Source organism: Pan paniscus, chromosome 3 (assembly GCF_029289425.2).
Source record: "Pan paniscus chromosome 3, NHGRI_mPanPan1-v2.0_pri, whole genome shotgun sequence".
Classification (NCBI taxonomy): domain Eukaryota; kingdom Metazoa; phylum Chordata; class Mammalia; order Primates; family Hominidae; genus Pan; species Pan paniscus.
This window is the reverse complement of record NC_073252.2, coordinates 80,452,831-80,476,515: the sequence shown is the minus strand read 5'-3', so window position 1 is coordinate 80,476,515 and position 23,685 is coordinate 80,452,831. Positions and strand designations below refer to the sequence as shown.

Here is a 23,685-nt window from a genome sequence, read left to right as displayed (position 1 = left end):
CAGGCACACTTGGGGAAGTCACAACAGGTAATTTATCTCTTACACAAAGTTCCTCCCCCAGTTCCTCATTGGTTGAGTACTGTGGGGTTACAATTTTCCTGGACATCACCTAAGTTTCATTATCCCCTTATAAGGTTATCCCCATCCCCTTCCCTGCTTAAGATTTGATTTCTCAATAACAAAACTGTCTTCCCTTTTATGGGCTGACCCTTCCTCTGCATTCTGTTCTCTTATTGTGACCTTCTAGGTGCATGAGCCGTGAGGTTTGTTTCATTTGCAAGCGGGCTGCCAGTGCTTAGATTTATCATGCCTTGAAAATGGACCATTGAAAATGTTTTCTCACAATTATCTAAAAACCTAATTAACTACTGAGCAGACTCAGAACGTAGTAATATGGCTATCTGTAAGCAGTGGATGACCATTCAAACAGTGGGTTATCAGGAATCAAACATTAAATGGGTTGTTGCATTTTGCCTTTAACTGTGAGAATGTTTTAAAAATCTGGCTTCCATAGTTTATTTGCTGCTTCTTGGGGTGTCACGGAGATACAAAGTTCCATGAGAAAGGAACCCAAAGTAGCCTTTTGAATAATTGTTATGCACATCTGGAGCCACTGGAAAAATTAAACCCAGTTGACTGTCTTATCTGAAGCTAAGATGCACAATTCCAAATATCCAATAACTCTGTAGTTTAAAGGATCTACATTGCTACAACAGCAGAGCTCTTGATAAATTCCTAATATGTCTCCTCTCATGTGGGAAGAGTAAGAGGAATTAGGGAGTGGTAGACCCCTATGCTTATTTCAGTAGGTTATTTTCTAACAATAGTTGAAATGCTGATTTTGAGCGTCATTTAGGATACTTTAATTAGGTGCAACTGATGTAAACAGGAAGGAAACGTACTGGCTCCTGTAAGGACCAGGTACTCTCCACTCAACATTCATGTTTGCAAACAGCTAAAAGAGAAAAAGAAATTTACCTTTCCTCTGACTATTGAAGAAAAGTCCTAGGTTTCTTTGGGACTGGATCAACTTGGATCACATGCCTATTGCCAAGCAACTAATTTGGCCAGAGCACTGCTATGAGATAATGTTTTAGACCTGGATTGTTGCCTAACCCTGAGCCATTCACCATATTTTAATGATTGGCCTAAGCCAATCAAGATCCACACCATGAAATTTGAGATTGGGTTACAACTGCTCCACAACAGGACATAAACTTATTTCTGCCCACCCATGGATTAGAAGCTTAAATGTCTGCATTATGTGAAACACATTTATGTACAAGACTAGACCATCCCCCTAGCTCTATTAAGCACAGTGGGGAGTAATTTTTATTTTCAAATTAGAAAATGCATCCAAAATAGAGTGTTTCAAGTACCAAAAGAATACTAACATCCCAGATACTTCTACAATTGTACTAACTCCATGCATCTTTATCCATTGACATCAACTTAATTTTATCTGTACTTTCTTCACCACTAAGAAATCCCCAGGGGCTGAAAGGAAATTTCAAGAGTTCCTGTATAGTTATTGTTGCTAGGAAACAACATCCTTGGTATCCAAGTGTTCAGCTCTGAGACATTGTGTGAAGTCACTGGTTCATAAAAGAAAACCTTTGGTAAAATAGGTTGTTTAGGTGTGAGTAAATTGATGTTCTCACTCTGTGGCAAAATGTTCTCGTGTAACCTTTGAAATAATAGTGTATTTCAAAGCCAGTATTCTTTCCTTTGGATCTAACTGCCATTATTGTTCCCATGAAAACTCAAGCTTCTACTTGGAGAGGAGTAAGCTGGCCAGGCACGGTGGCTCATGCCTCTAATGACAGCACTTTGGGAGGCCGAGGGGGACGGGTCATGAGGTCAAGAGTTAGAGACCAGCCTGGCCAACATGGTGAAACCCTGTCTCCACTAAGAATACAAAAATTAGCAGGGTGTGGTGGCACGTGCCTGTAATCCCAGCTACTCAGGAGGCTGAGGCAGGAGAATCGCTTGAACATGAGAGGTAGAGGTTGCAGTGAGCCAGGATCACCCCACTGCACTCCAGCCTGGGCAAAAGAGCAAGACTCCGTCTCAAAGAAAAAAAAAAAGAAAGAAAAGGAGTAAGCCTTCTTTTTTTTCCCCAAATCATCTGTAATTATCTCTGCCTTGAACACTAAGCCTAATGGGTTTTAGTTAAACAAAGTGCGTGTGAGCTTGGAAATAAAGACCCAGACCACTGACTGGATAAATTGTGGAATATTATTAAAATCTCCATTGATCAGTAGTCATAGTCCAGCTTTTTTATTTTGTGTAGTATTGACATGCTCTGCTGCTCTTCAGAAGTGGGAGATAATGTGAGGTGCTGTTTTGACTCACCCTTCTCCCCACCTCAACTGCAAGCGGCAAACCATCACTGACTCTCAGATAACTGGTGCTTACATGTTTCTCACCTAGGATCTTATAATTCAAAGACCAGCTTGAAGTTGGAGTCCATCACTTCTGTCACTTAGTTAACTCAGTAAGCCTAAAATTAATACACAGATTTTTGCATTTCCTTGGTGCCCAGACTTACCTGTAAGGCCTCTGTGAAGGCGTCCTTCATCAGGGAGTAAATTAGGCTCAAGAATATACCAAATAGGTCCCTCTATCAGATTACCAGTTTGGGACCATAAACTCAAAACTCTAAGAAGCAAACAATATTAACTTATTTATTCAAAAATATGTATTGAAACTTTACTATAGACAGAATCTGTTCTAGGCATCGGGAATTTTTTAAATGAATAAAAGAAGGCCCTTTTCTTCAAAGAGCTTATAATATAATGAGGAATAGAGAAGACAAAGGGTAGAGATAAACACAAAGCTATAGAAACAGTTGAAATATTCTGCATGGTATGTTCAGTACTACGTAACTGACAGGATCCTATCTGGGAAGCAGAAACCACTCAAGCTTTTTCAAAAAGGGAATTTAATATTTAATAAAGACTTTGTTACAAAGGTTGGAAGGGCTAAAAAAAAAAAAAACGCAGAAAGGAGAAGAGTGCTAAACAGGCAGATGTCAGAGGCTGCTAACATGCTTGCAGTAGAGCACAAGTTTGAATCTGATGTGATCCTGTGAGAGGCACTGTCCTAGTTGTTTATGGAATTGCCAAAAGAGAGGTGACTTCTTCAATTGCCCTGGCAGCAGTCGCCAGAAACTGAGGCACTACCATGCTGCAAGAGCCAGGAGCAGGAAGGTTCTTTCTCCCTTCCACCTTTTTTTTTTTTTTTGAGATGGAGTCTCGTGCAGTCACCAGGCTGAAGTGAAGTGGCACAATCTCGGCTCACTGCAAACTCTGCCTCCCAGGTTCAAGCGATTCTCCTGCCACAGCCTCCTGAGTAGCTGGGACTACAGGTGTGTGCCACCACGCCCAGCTAATTTTTGTATTTTTAGTAGAGACAGGGTTTCGCCATGTTGACCAGGATGGTCTTCATCTGTTGACCTCATAGATCTGCCCGCCTTGGCCTCCCAAAGTGTTGGGATTACAGGCATGAGCCACCACGCCCAGCCTCTCCCTTCCACCTTCTAATCTTCAGCTAGCTCTTCCTAGGGGAGGTATCTAACATGAAGCCAGAGAGGCAGGAAGCCCAGCCCCAGCAGTACAGAGTAGAGCATAGAAAGTGGAGTATGCAGCATAGAAATATCAAGTGAATGACTGGCATGGGTTACAACAGAGGTTTTAATGAAAAGCTCTGGTAATCACAATGCCGGAGCAAATAGTTCTTCCCTAGAAGAGAAAGAAGCTATGTCAATCCAGTGTCTGTTGCAGACAGCAGAAGTCCATCTAGCTAGTTTAGTATGTATGCTAACCTCCTTTGGAAAGCTAACTACATCTCCCAGATTCTCTTGAAACTGAGGTTGTGGCTATAATTTAGTTTTCTGGATTAGATGGAGTCAAGTCATGTCAGAGGTAGTGTTTGAAGCATCCATTTTGCTGGTGCAGATCATAACTCATGGATGGCTCTGGAACGAAGAATTCTGGTTTTAGCTTTCTGTGATCCTGGAGTCAATGTGGTTGCTGTACCTACTTGATTAACAGCTTTCTGATTGTGGCGATCGGTCCCTTTGAAAGGCCAATCTTCACTGTGGTTCTGGGAGTCATTGCTAGTGGCTCAGCCTGGAATCTACTACTTCAGTGTTTTGATTGCAAGCAAAAATGATGAGAATCAGTCCTTGACCTCAAGAAGCTCAGAGCCTAGTGGGGGAAAGACAGATAAGTCAGGTAAAATTCAACATGGTTCTGTGCTTTTTTCGGGGCGTGTGTATAGTGGAGTATATAAAAGTCAATTAGGAGCAGAAAGGACTGTGACCAGTGGCCATAGGAGTCTACCTACAGCTCTCCCTACACTCAATCCTGGCTACCTAATTACCTTGCTCTTCTTGGCCCAGTTTTTTCTTTGCATACTGAAATTGTTGAGGATTTTGTGGTGTTCGTATGGATTCAACTTTGCCAAAGTTCAGTTTTCTTGCTAAAATTGAGTTGCTTATTGAGTAAATTTCATGAAGTAAATCACAATATTCCATTGACATCATCCAACCTTTATATTATTCCCTGTATACAGTATTCATCCTATATGTTACTTCTTCTGCCAGGCAGGCCTGCTCTACCCATCTGGCCAAATCCTCTGAGAAGTTTAACTCCCTTGGGTCAATAGTTTGCTTAGACTGCTATTAGACCATGAGATCCTGAAAAGTAAGGCCACGCCTAACCCACTGCATATCCTTCATGCCTAGGATAGTGTTTGATGCATAGCAGGCACTACAAGTAGGTGTATTGCAATGTCAAGTATATTTTCCATTGATTTGCCTGCAAGTTTAGAGAATTAGGTATGTTTGATGCCATCCCTAAGAACTAGGTATTGTTCTGTGCTTCATCAGGGATCCTGATGGATATCTAGAAAGATAAGAGACTGAATCCAGAGAAGTTGTCTGTGGCAGAGAAGAGTCAGCAAAGACCTCATGTTAGAGTGCTCAGGAGGGGAAAGTAAGCACGCCAGCATCACTGATGGGTGACTCTAAAGCTAACATGGAAGCTGTGTTCTGTCAGCCCTGTTTTTACTGCCTACTTGAAAATGGGCCACCCAGGATCACAAACTAATGACAGGCATAATGAAGTCAAAAGCTATAGGCAAATCCAGACTTCAATTGGGACAAGAGCAAAGGTTCCTATTCAGGCTTTGATCTATAAATAGTATTTCTCTCCACAGAGTCTCTAGATACTGGTTTACAACTCCCTCCTTAACAAATACCCAGTGTAATTATTCTATGTTTATAACTAAAAGCAAAACCATGTGGAGTCTAGCTCAGAAGAGGATAGTCATTCATTTGTGAAATGTGAGGCACTTAACGAGAACCTGACTGAATGAAAGGCCACCCCAGCCCCATATAAAGGTTAGCAAAGGATATTTAGATATGCTACTAAAATCCATGCCTAGATAAGTCAGACAAGAAGACAGCTTTAAATTTGGACTGTATTGCCTTGTCTCCTTAAAGGATTTTTAAAAACTAAATTCTACTTATTTTGATTCCATCTATCTTTATGAAAAAATTCGCCTTTCACGCCATCTTCCTGAATGGATTTTGCTGAGGCATTTTTCATCACATTAAAAAAAAAAAGTCCATGGGAGAAATTTCTCTCAGGCTTGGCATCAGCACTTCCCCTTCTTCCAAGCCAATTGGTTTGTTTTTATCTCATGGGCATGGTGAATTCTTTAACTTATCTGATTTTTGTGTTACTTGATAGAAAAGCAATATTTTGTCTCTGAGGAGAGGCAGGTCTGGCAGTTCATTTCCTCCTCCCTGGAAGTGAGCAGACTCAGCAGATCTGAGTTAAGTAGACAGACACAGAAGCTGGTCTCAACTGCTGAGTTCCTAAGGCTACCCCCTGCAATCCTATAAAAATGTGAAATGTACAGCATTGCAAGGCAGGGTTCAGTGCACCCAGCCTACCTGATGAGCCTAAACCATGGGATAATGAGAATTTGGGAAACAACTGGTGATCCACTACCTCCCTGTATTAGTTTGTTCTCACACTGCTATAAAGAACTACCTGAGAGTAGGTAATTTATGAAGAAAAGAGGTTTAATTGACTCACAGTTCCACAGGCTATACAAAGGCTTGGAGGCCTCAGGAAACTTACAATCATGGCAGAAGGTGAAGGGGTAGCAAGCATGTCTTACCATGGTGCAGCAGAAGAAAGCGAGAGACAGCAAAGGGGGAAGTGCCACACACACATTTTTAAACCATCAGATCACATTCGAACTCATTCGCTAACACGAGAACAGCAAGGGAAAAATCCACACCCATAATCCAATCACCTCTCACCAGGCCTCTCCTCCCACACGTGGTGATTACAATTCGAGATGAGATTTGGGTGGAGACACAGAGCCAAACCATATCACTCCCTGCTTATAAAATTCTTTCTTAATAAACCCCATTCTAGATCTTCTGGAGGTGTGTATTTGAAATCTCATTGCCCACATGTAGAAAATACATAGGATGCTAAGATTTCCTTCTTTGTAATTTAATTTTTTGATTGTTAATTTACTCACATGATTCAAAACTCAAAATACATTAAAAGTTTAGAGTGAAAATTTCCCTTTCATCCTTATCATCCATCTTCCTAGTCCCCCCAAAAGAAATTGTTATTACCTTGTTATCTGTCCCTCCAGAGTTTTTTCATACACCTACAAGTATATGCAAATATGTTTCTGTTTTTCCCAGATTTTTCCCTCATATATTAGCATGTTGCAACATTATTGTTCTGAACTTTGATTTTTTTAATTGAAAGTGGATTTTTGAGATTTTTAATATTATATATAAGAAATTCCTTGTTCTATATGGCTTTATAATAGTGCATTAATGTGCTATAATTTATAATTTAGTTAACCACTCTTCTCTCGGAGGATGTATTAGTCTGTTTTCACGCTGCTGATACACACCCGAGACTGGGCAATTTACAAAAGAAAGATGTTTAACTGGACTTACAGTTCCACGTGGCCAGGAAAGCCTCACAACCATGGCAGAAGGCAAGGAGGAGCAAGTCATATCTTACATGGATGGCAGGAGGTGAAGAGAGAGAGAATGAGAGCCAAGGGAAATGAGTTTCCCCTTATCAAACCATCAGATCTCGTGAGACTTACTCACTATCAGGAGAACAGTATGGGGGAAACTACCCCCATTATTCAATTATCTCCCACCAGGTCCCTCCCACAACATGAAGCAATTATGGGAGTACAAATCAAGATGAGATTTGGGTGGGAACACAGAGCCAAACCATATCAGGGGACATTTATGTTGTTTCAAATATTTTGCTATTACAACAGTATTTTAATGAATAATCCTGTATGCACATTCTTCACAATTGTGCAATTCACACAAATTTCTAGAAGGAAATTTCTAGAAATTTCTTTAATGATTAATTTCTAGAAATTTTTATAGTTATATTCTCTAGACAGATCTACAGTTTATTTAAGATTTACAATAGTTCATGGCATGAAAGAGTGGTCCAAACTACTTTTTCCAGTAATTCCTAAGCAATGATTTCTTAAAATAGGAGTTGCTTGGTGAAAGGGTATATACATTAATACTTTCGACAGCTGAAGCAAACTGCATTCCATTTGGGTTATAACAAATTACATCCTCATCAGCAACATGAGAGTAGCTGCATCCCCACGTGCTCAGCAAAATATGTTATCACTTTGTGGATTTTTTCCAAGTTATAAGGCAAAAAGGAGTATCTTGATACAGTTTTAATTTTAATTTGAGTTTCTCTGATTATAATTGAGTTTAGGCATTTTTATTTTTCAATGAACTCTCTGTTCATATCCTTTTACTATATTCTCATTAAGGTTTTTGTCTTTTTCTTTTTTGTTGTTTGTAGAAGTTTTTTATATATTAAGAACATTAACCCTTGTCTTAAATATGAACTGCAATTATTTTTTGTCTCTTATTTACTTTTGATTCTGTTTATAGATTTTTGTTGCCACACTTTTTTAATGTAGCTGAATGTGTTAATTTTTTATGACTTATGAATTATTTGTTAGAGTTAGAAAGGCCTCATCCATGCCAGTAGTATAAAATAATTCTCCCATGTTTTCTTGCGGTATAAGCATGGTCATATTTTCTAGATAGATCTACAATTTATTTGAGATTTACAATAGTTTATGACATGAAATAGGGGTCCAAACTGCTGTTTCAAGTAATTCCTCAGCCAGCATGATTTCTTAAGCTATCTTTTCCCCAATAATTTGAGGCACCACTTTTATCATATTCTAAATTTTCCTATGTATTTGGCACAAGTTCTGAATTTTTTATTGTTACCCATTGATCTTTCTTTCAGTTCCAGCACTGGGATCACACTGTTGTAAGTATTGAGGTTGTATAATGTTTTACTACCTGGTAGGGCTAGTTCCTTCTTATTTCTACTTTTTTTTTCTTTTTTGAGATGGAGTCTCGCTCTGTTGCCCAGGCTGCAGTGCAGTGGTGAAATCTCGACTCACTGCAACCTCCACCTCCCAGGTTCAAGCAATTCTCCTCCTTCAGCCTCCTGAGTAACTGAGATTACAGGTGCCTGCCACCATGCTCAGCTAATTTTTTTTTTTTGTATTTTTAGTAGAGACAGGGTTTCACCATGTTGGCCAGGCTGGTTTCGAACTCCTGATCCCAAGTGATCTACCCATCTCGGCCTCCCAAAGTGCTAGGATTACAGGCGTGAGCCACCACACCCAGCCTATTTCTACTATTTTTTCAGAGTTTTCTTGGGTTTCTTTATTTTAACTTTCAATTCATCTAGTCTAGTTCCCAGAACAAAAATCCTGTTGGCATTATGAGGCAATCATATTAAATTGTGAAACTTACGATGTTGAGTTTTCCTTTCAAAAATATGCTATGCCTTTTATTTGTTCAAGGCTTCTTTTGTGCCCTTCAAATTTATTTTAAATGTTGCTTCATATGTGTTTTGCATATTTCTGACCAAATTTATTACTGGATAATTTTGTCTCTATTTTTAACTGGTCCTTTTCATCTATTATATGTTATAAGTTATTGTTGTATATATTAAAGTTATCAATTTCTGTATAGTAATTTTATACCCCATTACCCTACCAAATTCTTATTGTTTGTAATAGCTCTTCAGTTAATTCTTTGGAGTTTACTGAATATACAATTGCATAATTTGCAAATCCTGATAGTTTAACCAGCAGCTTTCCAACTCTGTACCTCAACTTTCTTTCTGTTGTCCAATGTCTTGGTTAGTATTTCCAGAACAATGTTAAATATGAACAATGGTAGTAGACACTCTCATCTTCTCCTTAACTTTCATGGGAATGTTTTCTGTTTCCACACTAAACATGATGCTGGTTTGGGACCAGGAAAGATATATCTTCCCATGTTAAGGAAATATCTTCTCATATATATATATAGAGAGAGAGAGAGAGAGAGACAGAGAGACAGAGAGAGAGACAGAGAGAGACGGAGAGAGACGGTGTCTCGCACTGTCGCCCAGGATGGAGTGCAGTGGCGCCATCTCCGCTCACTGCAATTTCCGCCTCCCAGGTTCACGCCATTCTCCTGCCTCAGCCTCGCGAGTAGCTGGGACTGCAAGCGCCCGCCACCACGCCCGGCTAAATTTTTGTGTGAGGTTTTTTTGTTTTTTGTTTGTTTGTTTGTTTTGTTTTGTTTTGTTTTGTTTTGTTTTGTTTTGTTTTGTTTTGTTTTTGAGACGGAGTCTCGCTCTGTCACCGCAGCTGGAGTGCAGTGGCGCTATCTCGGCTCACTGCAAGCTCCGCCTCCCGGGTTCACGCCATTCTCCCGCCTCAGCCTCCTGAGTAGCTGGGACTATAGGGGCCCGCCACCATGCCCGGCTAATTTTCTGTATTTTTAGTAGAGACGGGGTTTCACTATGTTAGCCAGGATGGTCTCAATCTCCTGACCTCGTGATCCGCCCACCTTGGCCTCTCCAAGTGCTGGGATTACAGGCGTGAGCCACGGCACCTGGCCCTTTCTCATATTTATTGAATAATGTTTTTTGCTTTGTTAAAAGAGAACTAGTGTTGAAAGTTATCAAATGCCATTTTAGTATCTGTATAAATAACCATATGGGTTTTATTATCCTTAGATTTGTTATTGTAATGAAGTATATTACTAGATTTTCTAATGTTAAACTTAGAATAAACCATATTGATTATGCTTTATTATTTAAAATACTGCTGGATTTTGTTTGCTAATATGTTCTGCTTACTTTATGAAAATAATTTAGAAATTTTCATTCTTAGCCTATGTTTTGGAACTGTTTAAGTAGCAATAGAATTATCAGTTCTTAAATGTCTGTTTGTAGGGATGAAATCAAGCTGTTTTGATTTTCTGTGCCTCCTTATTTGAGCTTTAAAAAATGCTTTCTTCTGAGAAAATTACCCATTTCATCCACATTTTCAAATTAATTTGTATGAAATTGATTAGTCATGATTCTTTACCGTTCCTCTCTTTCTAAGGTGGATTCCCTTATCTGTCCTGATTGATCTGTTTAATTAGAGTCTTCTGTAGAAGAGTTTCCTCATGCAGGTACCTAGATGATATGTCCTCTGAATCTTTATATATCTTCTCTGGAAAGAAGTGGTATTTTGGCAGGGAGTAGTACTTTTGGGTCTCATAGTTGCTGTCCTTTATGCCTATATTCTAGATGTTCTGTGGGTGTCATTCCATAATCTTTTCTTTCCAGCATTGTGTATAAGAAGTTCAATACTTTTTCCGTTGAAAACACCTTGTACTTTCTGTCTGGAAGATTGTAAGACTATTATTACACCCTTGGAGTTTAGGAATGATATTGGGATGACCTGGTATATTCAGCTTGCCAATCTGCAAAATAATTTATTTAGTAAGCTCTGGGGAATTTGTATTTTCTTTTTGTTTATTATGGCTCCTCGTCTATATAACTCCCTTCTTTCAGGAATGCCCACTATTCCTATATTAGATCTCCTAGATGAGTCCTTCAAAGCTTTTATAGTTTCTTCATGCTTTCCAAATATCTATAAAATTGTCTTCCAAGCCACAGATTGTGGCCTCATCAGTGGCCATCTTTTCTTCAACTTATCTAAGACATTTCATATATTAAAAAAAAAACCATTGAGTTTTAGAATAAAAAGTTGCCTGTGCTGTAATCAGATATCTGTAAGCGTTCCTATATTTTTACCAAGAGTGAGGAATGAAGAGTTCAAGCTATTATTTGCTTCCTCCTCAGTTCTTTTCCTCCTCAGTTCTTTTCACTAGATGATACCTAAATCTAGTTGTTCCACTTGTTTTCCTTCTCTAGGGCTACTGGGTTCCTTATATGCATTGTTATTTTTTCTTGCATATTCTTTGGGGTTTGGGCCCAGCTGCCAGGTCACCTTAAAAGGAACAAAGTTATAGATGGAAAGCATAGTGAGCTCCAGCCTGTTGATGCACCAGGAGGTAGTCTCTCTCTCTCTCTCTCTCTCTCTCTCTCTCTCAGTGACCCAACCTGCCTTTTCTTCTCTCTCTTTTTTTTCAATATCTTTAGGGGTTTTTACTTACATGGATGAATTATATAGTGGTGAAGTCTGGGTTATTGATGTATCCATTACCCAAATAGTGTACATTGTACCTAATAGGTGATTTTTTTATCCCTTACCCTCCTCCCAGCCTCCCCACTTCTGAGTCTCCAACATTCTTTATACCACTGTGTATGCCTTTGCCTACCCATAGCTTAGCTCTCACTTATAAATAAGAGCATGCAATATTTGATTTTCTGTTCCTGAGTTACTTCATATAGGATAATGGCCTCCAACTCCATCCAAGTTGCTGCAAGATACATTATTTTGTTCTTTTGTTCCTCTCTTTTTTTTTTTTTTTTTTTTTTTGAGACGGAGTCTCGCTGTGTCACCCAGGCTGGAGTGCAATGGTGCGATCTCCGCTCACTGCAAGCTCCGCCTCCGGGGTTCAGGCCATTATGATTGAGTAGTACTCCATGGTGTATATATATGCCACATTTTTCTTATGCATTCATCAGTTGGTGGGCACTTAGATTGGCTCCATATCTTTGCAATTGTAAACTGTGTTGTGATAAATGTACAAATGCAGTCTTTTATATATAATGACTTCTTTTCCTTTGAGTAGATACCCAGTAGTGGGATTGCTAAATCGAATTGTATTTTTAAAAAGTCAAAAAACAATAGATGTTGTGAAATGGAAACGTTTATGCTCTGTTGGTAGGAATGTAAATTAGCACAATATCTATGGAAAACAGTATGGCGATTTCTCAGCCCACCTTTTTAACTTTCCCACATCCCCTTAAAGGACTGAGATGACAGAAGTTCCTCCAGACAGTCATACAGGTGGTAATACCCTTCCTTCTTTAGTAGGCCCAACAGCCCCTTCACCCAGCTATCTTCTTTGATCTCACTATTCTAATCCCCACCCAAGGACTCCATGCCACCAGTCCCTAGGTTCTCTCTAGTGGCTGAGGGGGGAAAGAAAATCCCATGATGCCATTGTCCACTGGATCCAGACAGGGCTGAGAACTCACATTCCCCAGATACTACTTCCTGCTGGGCTTAGGAGAGGTAACTCACGGTTGAATTGGAATTGGAAAGGAAGGAATCTGGGTTGAATATAAGCTGTCATATTGCCACTAACCATTTCAACTAAGAAAGGAGTTTTGTATTCTAAAATCCATGAATGGGATCCATGATCTCCTGAAATTGCCATCAAATTCCATCTATCTATCTATCTATCTATCTATCTATCTATCTATCTATCTGTGTATATTTTTCTATGGATTTTATTGGCAGGTTTTTACCAAATTCTCAAGGAGACATTTAGAATCAGTCTTACAGAATCATACCCAAACTTGGTAAAGTCCCCAATATGCCAATTAGTCCCATGTAGATTATTCTAAGTCCAATAGTAAAGAGGGTCTTAGTCTTTCAGACACTGGTGATTATATCTGGAAGCCAGTTTAAAGCAGTAAAGTTAAGACAGTTTTGTTTTCCTTTTTAAAAGCGGGGAAGGGAGTGGGGAAAAATAGCTTAAAATTTCTTACATTCTGCAAGGACAAGTTGATGGTGACCCTTTGGCACCTGGCATTCAACTTCTAAATATCAAATACATCATTTTTTATCTCTTGAAAAGGTATTACTGGCTTTAATCAAAAGTAGATCAGCATGGTGTCCACTACAAAAAGCTTATGTGGTTACCTTTGAAACACTAGCCCCTGCAATTCTAATGGAAAAAAAGATTTTATGCTTTTTTATTTGAGGTGAACCTAAATAGAAAATGAATTTAGAAAGAGCTTCTTTGTCTCTAGCTGGTAGAGAAAAATATAGTCTTAAAATATTCCTAAAATTATTTTTAGATTTTTAAAATGTATCTGTACATTCTTCTTATGCAAGTTACTCTTATACATAATGATAACCCAGCTAGACCACTGCCAGGTGGGAGTAGAGTGAGAAGAGGAAGAGATTAGGCCATCAGCAAAGGGCCTTCATGCTGAAGACCTGAGGACAAGCCCTTGTATTACAATCTACAGTTCCCTACACATTCCCCTTAAATTAACTAAAGTTCACTCTCATAAGTATAAAGATATAAAAGCATTATCAAAAATTTATGTAGTCCTAAGACTTTCACCCACATATTAGCTATAATAATATTAGCTATAATCAAAGGATATTAATAAAAGCTTGCCAAATTTTCTAAAAGAAATATGTAGTTTTTAATGTCTTAATCATGTAATGCCTATATATAAACTTGGTCTTTCATTACACTTCATCTCTTTACACTATCTGTTATCCATTTAACAAATATGTGCTCAATTATTATTACTTGTTGTGCTATTGTTGTTGTTAAGTAGCACATAGCCAAAGCCATGTCCAGGTACCTAGAATTCAGCCATCCCCCAATTTAACCAAGGAATGCAAATTAGTAGATACAATAAGAATAAACTTGCAGCAATGACATCAGATATCACTAAACGATCCAGAGCTTAAGTCCAGTAAAGCCAGATGCACCCATTCTTTCAATGAAGCTACTAACAAACCATCAGAAATAGCACTCCACATGAGACCTGCATACCACCCTAGTTTAAAGCAATGCCACCTTACCACTTTTGTGTTGGGAATTTTTCCTCTAGCTCCCAGATGGTATTCAAAATGATTTCCTAAACTTTGTTTAACCGTGCTGTTTTTATTGGTTTCAGATGGCTATACCACTGATGACATTGAATTTTACTGGAATGGAGGAGAAGGGGCAGTCACTGGTGTTAATAAAATCGAACTTCCTCAATTTTCAATTGTTGACTACAAGATGGTGTCTAAGAAGGTGGAGTTCACAACAGGTGAGGTTGTTTCCCCCAAAATGTACTAGGGGTGCTGTGAAAGGAAGAAGATGGTTCCAACCAAATAATGGTCTGATTACTTGTCTTTTGTTTCTCAACTCAGGAGCGTATCCACGACTGTCACTAAGTTTTCGTCTAAAGAGAAACATTGGTTACTTCATTTTGCAAACCTACATGCCTTCTACACTGATTACAATTCTGTCCTGGGTGTCTTTTTGGATCAACTATGATGCATCTGCAGCCAGAGTCGCACTAGGTAATACATTCTCAGCACTGCAGAGAGCTAACAGATTTTACTTTCAAACAAATAACCAATATCAGGAATTACAGGCAAGGGCTCTCTTATAGCAAGCCAAAGAATTAGATCATCTTACAAGTCCCTGAATATAAAATATCTAAATGTAAGAATGTCCACAACGAATATTCTACAATGTACTGTCTTTTTAGCATTTTACCAAAACAAACAAACAAAAATCTTGGAATATATCTAGCACTACTTAAGTGTCTCATGGAATATATTTTTAAATTCTCATTACACTAGTTTTTACTAACTTTGGGATGACTTCCCCTTTAATCCCTGCTTTTAACAGTGAAGAACATATACAATGCACTATTTTCAAATGAATTTGGAGAAAGCTAAACCTTGTGACTAATAACAAGCTGTCAATTGCTGAGAAATACTATCCTTTGAATACTAACTAAAATTAAATCGTATCAAGTCACGTCTCCTTTAAATGGAGTTTATTACACTTGAATAAGGCACAGACAATTCATCAGCTATATTAATAATCTGTGGTCAAGACAGAATAAAAATGATTTCCTTCTTGGGGGAACAAAATTTAGAACTAATCCTGTCATGGTTAATTAATTGCTGAAAGCTGACAGGCTATATTTGAGACTTTAAAGGATTCCTTGGAAGGTTAGAATGTGTAAGGTCTGTCTGGTGAATCTCGGGATGTGCAAGTCTGTGTCATTATTTGATCCTACAGCCATTTCAGTTATCTCTTTCTGGGGCTAATTCTCACACACGCATGCACACACACACACACACACACACACACACACACATATCATTTCTGGCTAAACTAACATATTTCATCTCTTCACTTCGGAGACTGTTAAGCTGGACTAGATGATCAGCATACCGGTTCACAGCTACACTAATTGTCATCACTACAGCTTATTTGTAATGGCTGAATACATAAAGCTCACAAAGTCAAGTGTTTGCAGCCCCTTATCAATCTTTGAACAGCCTAAGATTAAAGAAAGCAAACAAATAATAGTATCTATCACACATATGCATCTGCACATATTACTTGAACATGAGTATTGTTAGGTCTATATGCTACACTTAAGAAAAAAACAGTGGATGATGTCCACAGCAGAGAATAATAACTAGTAAGTTTATGAATTGTGGTTTTCCTTACTCTTCTATCCTCAAAGCTAATACTATTTTAATTGGAGATATTAGAGATGTCAGTATATAAAGGTGCTTGTTTAAGCTATTCTTTGGATGGTAAAACGAGATATTTTAAAACATATGTAATTTAAAATGGCATTCATTTACTAACACTTTTGCTTAAAAATGTAAAACAAAGAGTAGAAGCAGAAATGCAATTGGTGAATTTATAAGTGACTCATTCATTTCTGTGAAGCACATTAGCTAGAATTGTATCAGGTGAAATTTAAAGGTTTTTTCAAAGAAATAAGAAAGACCACTCATTATGACATTTTATATCAGTCCAGCACATTAGAATTTATTACTGATCTGAACCACTTTAATTTTTTGTATGGTAGCCCTGACCTCCTACTTTATCTGTTCTTCTAAAAGTTGAATAGTCAAATCCGGGAATATACATCTAGAATAATCTGATTGGAAAATGAATGCGAAACTATTTTTCCCTTCATTTCATTTTGCTACCTTCCATTCCCTTTGGAAGTTCTCCTTTGTCTTTACTATCTATTTTATACTTTCTGACTTTATTTTTAAGAGCCTCTATCAAATTTTAGATTTTACCTTTTCATCTCATTGCTTATTTTAAATGCTATTGTGTAACATTTCTATGCTCTTTTGACCCTAGCTGGGTGGCCTAAAACAAAATAATTAATCTCAGATTTTCTGTTTACCCAGTTATAAAATGAGAATAACATACAGTCCCTATCAGTTATAAAATGAGAATAATATACACTCCCTATCATTTTCAGGCTGTTATGACAGCCATGTAAGATAATTTATAACTGTAAGTGTTTAAAACTGTACAACACTATACAAATGCATAATATTAGTATTGCAGAACAAATATCTACACTAGATTCCAACTTTTTTTCACTTCTTGCTTTTCACAATTATCACTTCATCACCACCATCATCAACACAAAATATTTGTTATACAGCTAAACAAACATTATACTATTAAGAATGCTATATATAACAAAGTAAATAAAACAAAATCTGTCTTTTATGAGTTTACAGACTTAAATTTCTTCAACAAATCCAAGTTCAAATTTTTAAGAAGCTATTTTCTGACATCAGGGAACTAATTCATTCTAGGTTCTGGAACCAAGAAAATAGAGAATATTTGAAATATCAAAGCAACAAGATTATAGTAAATGTAAAATATACATAAATCAAGCACTTGATACAAATTATGACATTTCTCATGTTTCCTCTTTTGGTGATGTTTTGCTAAGAATGACACACAATCATTTTAAAATGCAATACTGACCTTGTAACTTGGGTGTCCTGTAGATTCATGGGATGAAGTAGATCTCAAACTAGTCACCAGCTTTCAGTTTGGTAGAGGCTGCTATAGGGATTAGTATCACAAAGACAGATTTAGGAGCACAGTGAATCAGATGCTGAGAAAAGGAAGAAGAAAGATGTGGTCATGTAACAAAGTGAGCGACATTCAATAGCAGGATTTCAATGGGATTTTGATCTGCTTTTCCATCTGCTTTTGTTTTTATTTTGTGCAATTAAAAAAATGGTTTCAACCCTTCATTAACTACACATTCTATTTTATGATTCATTAATGGACTATGTAGGGAGGCTAATGCCTTGTCTTTCAAAATACCTGCCCTTTTTGCCTAGTGGTTTATCATGCTACTGTGATCACTCAGGGGCACCAATAAGGAAGTGGCACATGGCATCTGTCCTCTCAATCTTGAAAAAGGAACTTAATAGTGGCGCCTTCAGCTAAGTGTTGTCTTTCTCTTTCACAGGAATCACGACAGTGCTTACAATGACAACCATCAGCACCCACCTCAGGGAGACCCTGCCAAAGATCCCTTATGTCAAAGCGATTGATATTTATCTGATGGGTTGCTTTGTGTTTGTGTTCCTGGCTCTGCTGGAGTATGCCTTTGTAAATTACATCTTCTTTGGGAAAGGCCCTCAGAAAAAGGGAGCTAGCAAACAAGACCAGAGTGCCAATGAGAAGAATAAACTGGAGATGAATAAAGTCCAGGTAAGATATTAAATATTCCTAACAATATTCTTGTTAAATTTATCAGCATCATGATGCCTCTGGCTCTCATAACTTAAAAACAATTAATAAAAAAATAGTTGATCTTTAATAAGACTCAACCAAGCCTTCATTTTACATATTCAGGGACTGAGGAATGAAGAAGTTAGATTGAGGGTTATACTGATTAGTAATATACCCTGGAACTCAACCCCAAGTCCATTATTATTTATTCTAAACTATTTGTAAAAGCATATGTAAAGTAATAATGCTAGATTTGCATGGTAAATAAATGAGAGAACTAAAGTGAATATACATTGCATTCCTAAATGGAGATGAGGCACAGTGGTTATAACCATAGACTGAAATCAAACTGCCTGGTTTTCATTCCCAGTTTAGTCACCTAATGGCTTTACAACTTCAGCCAAATCAACCTATTTCAGTCTTTATCTAACCTTTTCTCTCAGTGTCCTCATCCATAAAATGGAGATTATTATAGTATGTCTATCTCACAGAGTTGTTTTAAGAACTCTGTTTTTCTCATTGGTACATCTTATAACCTGTGGTCTCATTGGATGGAATTAAATTTAAATGAATTATCTGTTTATTCTTTAAAAACATCTCTGTAGCCTCTACCTCTGAGCCATTTTTCACTGAAATCAATTTACCATTGTTAAGTACATTCAAATGTGTATCTACCACAAATTGTTTTCAAGATAGCACAGAGGGTGACAACTGTTCATTTAGGCACTGTTCTAGGCATTTGGGATACTGATGTGAATGAGACAAAATTCCTCACCCTCATGGAGCTTAGGTTCTAACATGAGAAGATAAGCAATAAACACAAACAAATATCAAAAGGATAATTTTAGTTACTAGTAAGTGCTAAAAAGAAAGTAAACAGTGACTCATGTCCGTAATCCCAGCACTTTGGGAGGCTGAGGCTCACTGGAGCCTAGGAGTTTGAGACCAGCCTGGGCAACATGGCAAAACCTCATCTCTACAAAAAATATAAAAATTAGCCGGGCATTGTGGTGTTTGCCTGTAGTCCCAGCTACTTGGGAGGCTGAGATGGGAGGATGGCTTAAACCCAGAAGGCAAAGGTTGCAGTGAGCAGAGATTGCGCCACTGCACCCCAGTCTGGGTGACAGAGTGAGACCCTGTCTTAAAATAATAATAATTTTAAAAAGGAAAACAGAGTACTGAACAAAAGAGTATTTGGGTCAGATTTAAGGGAGCAGGACACTTTGGTAAGACCTCTCTGTGGAATGACCATTTGATCTGATACCTATGTAATGAGAAACAGCTAACCATGCCATGTCCATTCTAGGCAAAGGAAATAGCAAGTGCATAGGCTCTGAGGCAGGAATTCCTGTGTGTTTAAATACTGAGAGAAGACCGGTAGAGCAAGAGCATAGTTAGTGAGGAAGAAAGCAGAGTAGTGTGAAATGTGGCTGGATACTTAGGCCAAATTATAAATTTTCAGGGTGTATCTTCATGCTCTTTAGTAGGACGAAAGTTTGGATAAACACTGTTTGAAAAATTAGCAAAGAAAACTTAGGGATTCAGCCAAGTGGTTAAAATTCAAAGGAACACATAAAATAAACTTCTACCTTTGTGTGAGGCACTATGTTCAGCGCTATGGGGAGAGAAGTAGACAAGATATTTGCCCTCAAGAATCTTCTGATCTTATTGTGAAAGAATATTATACTCATATGAGGTGATTATAAAATGAGACAGGACACAGTTAGTTTGAGGTGTATACCTGAAAAAAAGCAACTTCCCAATGTGTGATTGTAACCACACCAGCTTTAAAAGTACTTTGGGAGGCCACATCTTTTCTATTCCCATCCTCATCTCAGTTGCCTTCAAACATACTAATTCATCCTCTGCACAGCTTGGAATGTGTGTTAATTGATAAGTCACGAGGGAAAACCCTACCCAAAAAAGGTGGAATAGGTTCAGTGGTGGGAAAATGCAGAAGACATGAACTGGATGGATACTCAAAGATAAGTACAATTTAGGAAAGAATAACGAAGAAAGCAGGGCCCTTCAGTTGCTAAAAAGCAATGTTCTCTAGAAGAGTAATTAAATTGAAACAGGAGAGTTCCCTGATATGCTCATCTGTTGGGCTGCCATGCACTCAAACCTTATGGGAGGGGGAGCATGCAGACGGGCAGGTGTGGGAGCCGGGGCAAGCACTTTTGGGCTCTGGCCCCATGGTAGCATCTAGAGGTGGGTGCCTGCGACTCCCGTAGCCCCAGTAGGTGTGTTACAGTGCTTCTTTAGCTCTGCCATCTGCAGACAGCTTAAGTGTTAACCAGCTCAGTGCCTTTTTGGTACCCAGGTTCTTGTCTGGAGTCCAGGAAGAATCAGGTCACATGGACAAGTTGAAGGATGGTAAATGTGGAGGATCTTATTGCTGGATGGAGGTGGCTCTCAGTGAGATGAATGGGGAGCTGGAAAGAGGCTGGAGTGGGAAGATAATCTTCCCCAGGAGTTTGGCCATCCCGCGGCCATCTCTCCGACCATCTCCAGCCAAACTTCTCTTGACATTCAGACACTCCTTCTCTTCTCTCCTTCTCTATTATGCCACTCTTCTGCTCCTCTGCTCCTCTGCTCTTCTGCTCATGGAGCCCAGGATTCAGGGTTTATATGGGTACAGTATGGGGGGCATGGTGGGCCAAAAGGCAATATTTGACACTAAAACAGAAATGCCTGTTCCCATTTAGAGCCGTGGGGTTCCATGCTTGAGGGTGGGGCCTTTGCCGGGGAACTACCCCCTTCTTTCCAGTATTTTCCTGTCTCCTGTCCATATCAAAATGAAACATCAAGCAAACTGGAATCAATTTATTCAGATAAAATAAAAAGACTACAAAACAAACTTTAAGCAAACACTTTCAGCTTTTGATTCCACACTAGGATATCAGAGAAATTTTTTAAGATGATAAAGGTTGAATAAAGGCAGGAGGAAAGCCTATGTCATGTCAGATCTAGATGTATAAGTCCTGCAGAGGACTTCATGACTGGCTAATAAATAAGTAAAATGTTCCCATTTGACTGACCTTTATTTCATAAACAGGCTGTTTGAGTAACATTGGGCTTAAATGTGGTAAGAATTCATTGTCTCTCGAATCAGTAAACTTTTATTCCTGGTAAATTGACTTTTTAAATTTTGAATTAAAAGAGAATGAATAAAGAAATAAAGAAATTCCTCAACTGTCAGAAGACAATGCTTAAAGGAGATTTTTTTAAAATATGTTTTTATCCATGGAAAGTTAGACTACGAACTCCACAAATGATTTCCACAGAAAAATAGACATAATTCTGACAAAATTCAAAAACAAATCATATTAAAACAGGGCAGAGTACTTTGTATCAGAGTAATCTTCCTATTGATAGAAATAATAAACTGTGAGCACATTTTTAGAAATCTGCTTTAAGACATGGGAGAGTAACAAAACAAGCAAAAACTAAAAGAGAATCAACTTTCAAAAGGAAGGAACCACACTGTGTGAAATCCATGTTTATGCAGCTTTTCCCCTGAAGCCATGTCCCAGACTGAGGGATGTGGGGCAGCAAAACTTCAGCAGAAACTGAAGTTGTACTGACCTGAGGAGTCAGATCATGGAGTTTGATTGTTCCAGAGTTCCTGGAAATTTCAGAAGTGAGCCATAGCAGAAACTCGACACCTGAGTGTAAACTTCCCCAGCTTGATCCCTGAGCTACAAATGTACAAATGTACAAATACCAAGGAGCACAGAAAGAAAAAATAGCTAGAAGCTGGGGGAAAGAAAAATGAACAGAGATTTTAGTTACTGTCCACCATATAAAAGTCAGAGTTTGGAGTTTGAATCCAGCCTGTTGGGGAGTGTGGGGGTGGTAAGCACATTAGGTTTTCCATAAAAATCTCAAGAGGCTTATACCTTAAGGGTAAAGATAAGTCACAAGAATAAGGGATTCCCCTTGGGTTAAGGGAAAATCTAAAATAGGCTCACCCTAATGACACATAAAACCAAGTCTCCACATATTCTGGATGATATGTTAGTCATATAACTGCCTACCAAACCAAACTCAACATTCTTTGGGGAAGATAGCAGAATTTAGAGTCTCTATGGTGCATCATTCAAAATATCCAATATATAGTAAAAAATTACTAGACATAAGAAGAAACAGGAAGATGTGATCATCATCAAGAGAAAAACATTTGTCAACAGAAACAGAGCAGTAAAAGTCTCAAATATTGGCCTAAAAGATAATTAGTATAAATAACTACAATTAGTGTATTTAAAAGTTCATAAGAAATAGCCCAAAACTGGAAACAGCCAAAATATCCTACAATAGATGAATGGTTAAACAAACTGTGGTATATACACACTATGGAGTACTATTCCAGTAAAAAAGAAATGAACTGTTGATACATGCAAAAACTTGGATGTCTCTCAAGGGCATTAGGTTGAGTGAAAAAAGCCAGTATTAAAAGGTTATAATACTGTATTATTCCATTGATATAACACTCTTGAAATAACAATATTATAGAGATGGAGAACAGATTAGTGGTTGCCGGGAGTCAGTGATAGTGAGGAAGGAGGTGGGATGGGTATGACTGATTATAAAGAACTAGTGTGAGGGAGATCATTGCAGTAATGGAATAGTTCTGTAACTTAATTGGAATGCTTGTTACATGAATCTACATATGCAATAAAATTACACAGAACTATACACACTTTATGTCAATGTCACTTTCCTGACTTTGATATTATATCATAGTTATGTAAGATGTAATCAGTTGGAGAACCTGGGTGAGGGGTACATGGGGCCCCTCTGTGCTATCTTCACAACTTTCTGGGAATCTGTAATAGTTTCCAAATAAAAAGTTTAAGAGAAAGTCAATAGGAAAAATTGATATAGTGTATAAAGAAATGGGGAGTTTCAGAAGATAGTTGAAACTATAAAAGTGGAACAATGGAAATCACAGAATTAAAATTTTTATTAGATGAATTAACATCACATTGTATACAACAGAAAAAAATGATTAGCGAAATTGAAGGTCATATTGGGCTTCTCTCAATTTCTCAATTGTAGCAGTTCTTACCATAAATGCTACTACTTTGGGGTTGCCTTAATAGACACTCTCACTCTTGATTTATTATTTGGTATCTCTGTTAATTGTTCTGATGGGATCCTGTGCTTTTCCACAATAAGACTTCCATGATAGTGAGTATATGTTTATTTGTATAATTATCTTTTAACATCTGTTTCTCCTTTTAAGCTACAGCTTCCCAATTATACACCCCAGAGCCCTTGTCTATTACATTCATTGTTCTTTCCTCAGTAGCTAAAATGTAGATAACAAATAAATACTTGTTGAATGAATGAATTAATTAATTAATACTGGAGAGTTGTTCTCCATTTTAGATGTTTTTAGAAATCATGCAAAGCATTCAGTGTTACACTATGTTTTATAAAACTCGTACATATTCATAATAAGTAAGAAAAAGAGACTATACTCCACTTCAGCTTCTGCTCCAGACTGTCTTACTGTTCCTATCATTTTTATTTTCAAAAAAAAAATTTTAACATGCTTTATATCAACCTCTGGTATTCTTTTTGAATCACAGTGCCATATAGCATTACATGTAATCTTTAAAGGAGCATTATGGCTAAGATTTTGAAATGGCACTGTTCGTCTGGGAGTAACGCCCAAGGTTCATTGTCTCAACGCCAAGGAAATCAAGGATGCGGTCACATAAGGAGTGAGGTTAAGAGCAGAGGTTTAATAGGAGAAAGAAAGAGAAATGCTCTCTCCTGCAGAGAGAGGGGTCCCAAGCAGGTCTTCTGGTCTGTGGTGAAATGCA

The 23,685-nt window shown here is 37.9% G+C and overlaps 1 protein-coding gene across 4 annotated transcripts in view; it reads left to right on the top strand.

Annotated features, from left to right (window-relative positions):
* GABRB1 (gamma-aminobutyric acid type A receptor subunit beta1) overlaps positions 1-23,685 on the top strand; it is a 447,651-nt gene that overhangs the window by 399,893 nt on the left and 24,073 nt on the right. For 3 of the 4 annotated variants that reach the window (XM_034958855.4, XM_008969063.6, XM_003816021.7), the window contains 3 exons: positions 14,226-14,363; positions 14,467-14,619; positions 17,586-17,830. In XM_034958855.4, coding sequence (XP_034814746.1) covers positions 14,226-14,363; positions 14,467-14,619; positions 17,586-17,830 — 536 coding nt within the window. Of the gene's footprint in view, positions 1-14,225; positions 14,364-14,466; positions 14,620-17,585; positions 17,831-20,174; positions 23,221-23,685 lie in introns of those variants that run through there. The other variant, XM_034958857.3, reaches the window with a different exon arrangement.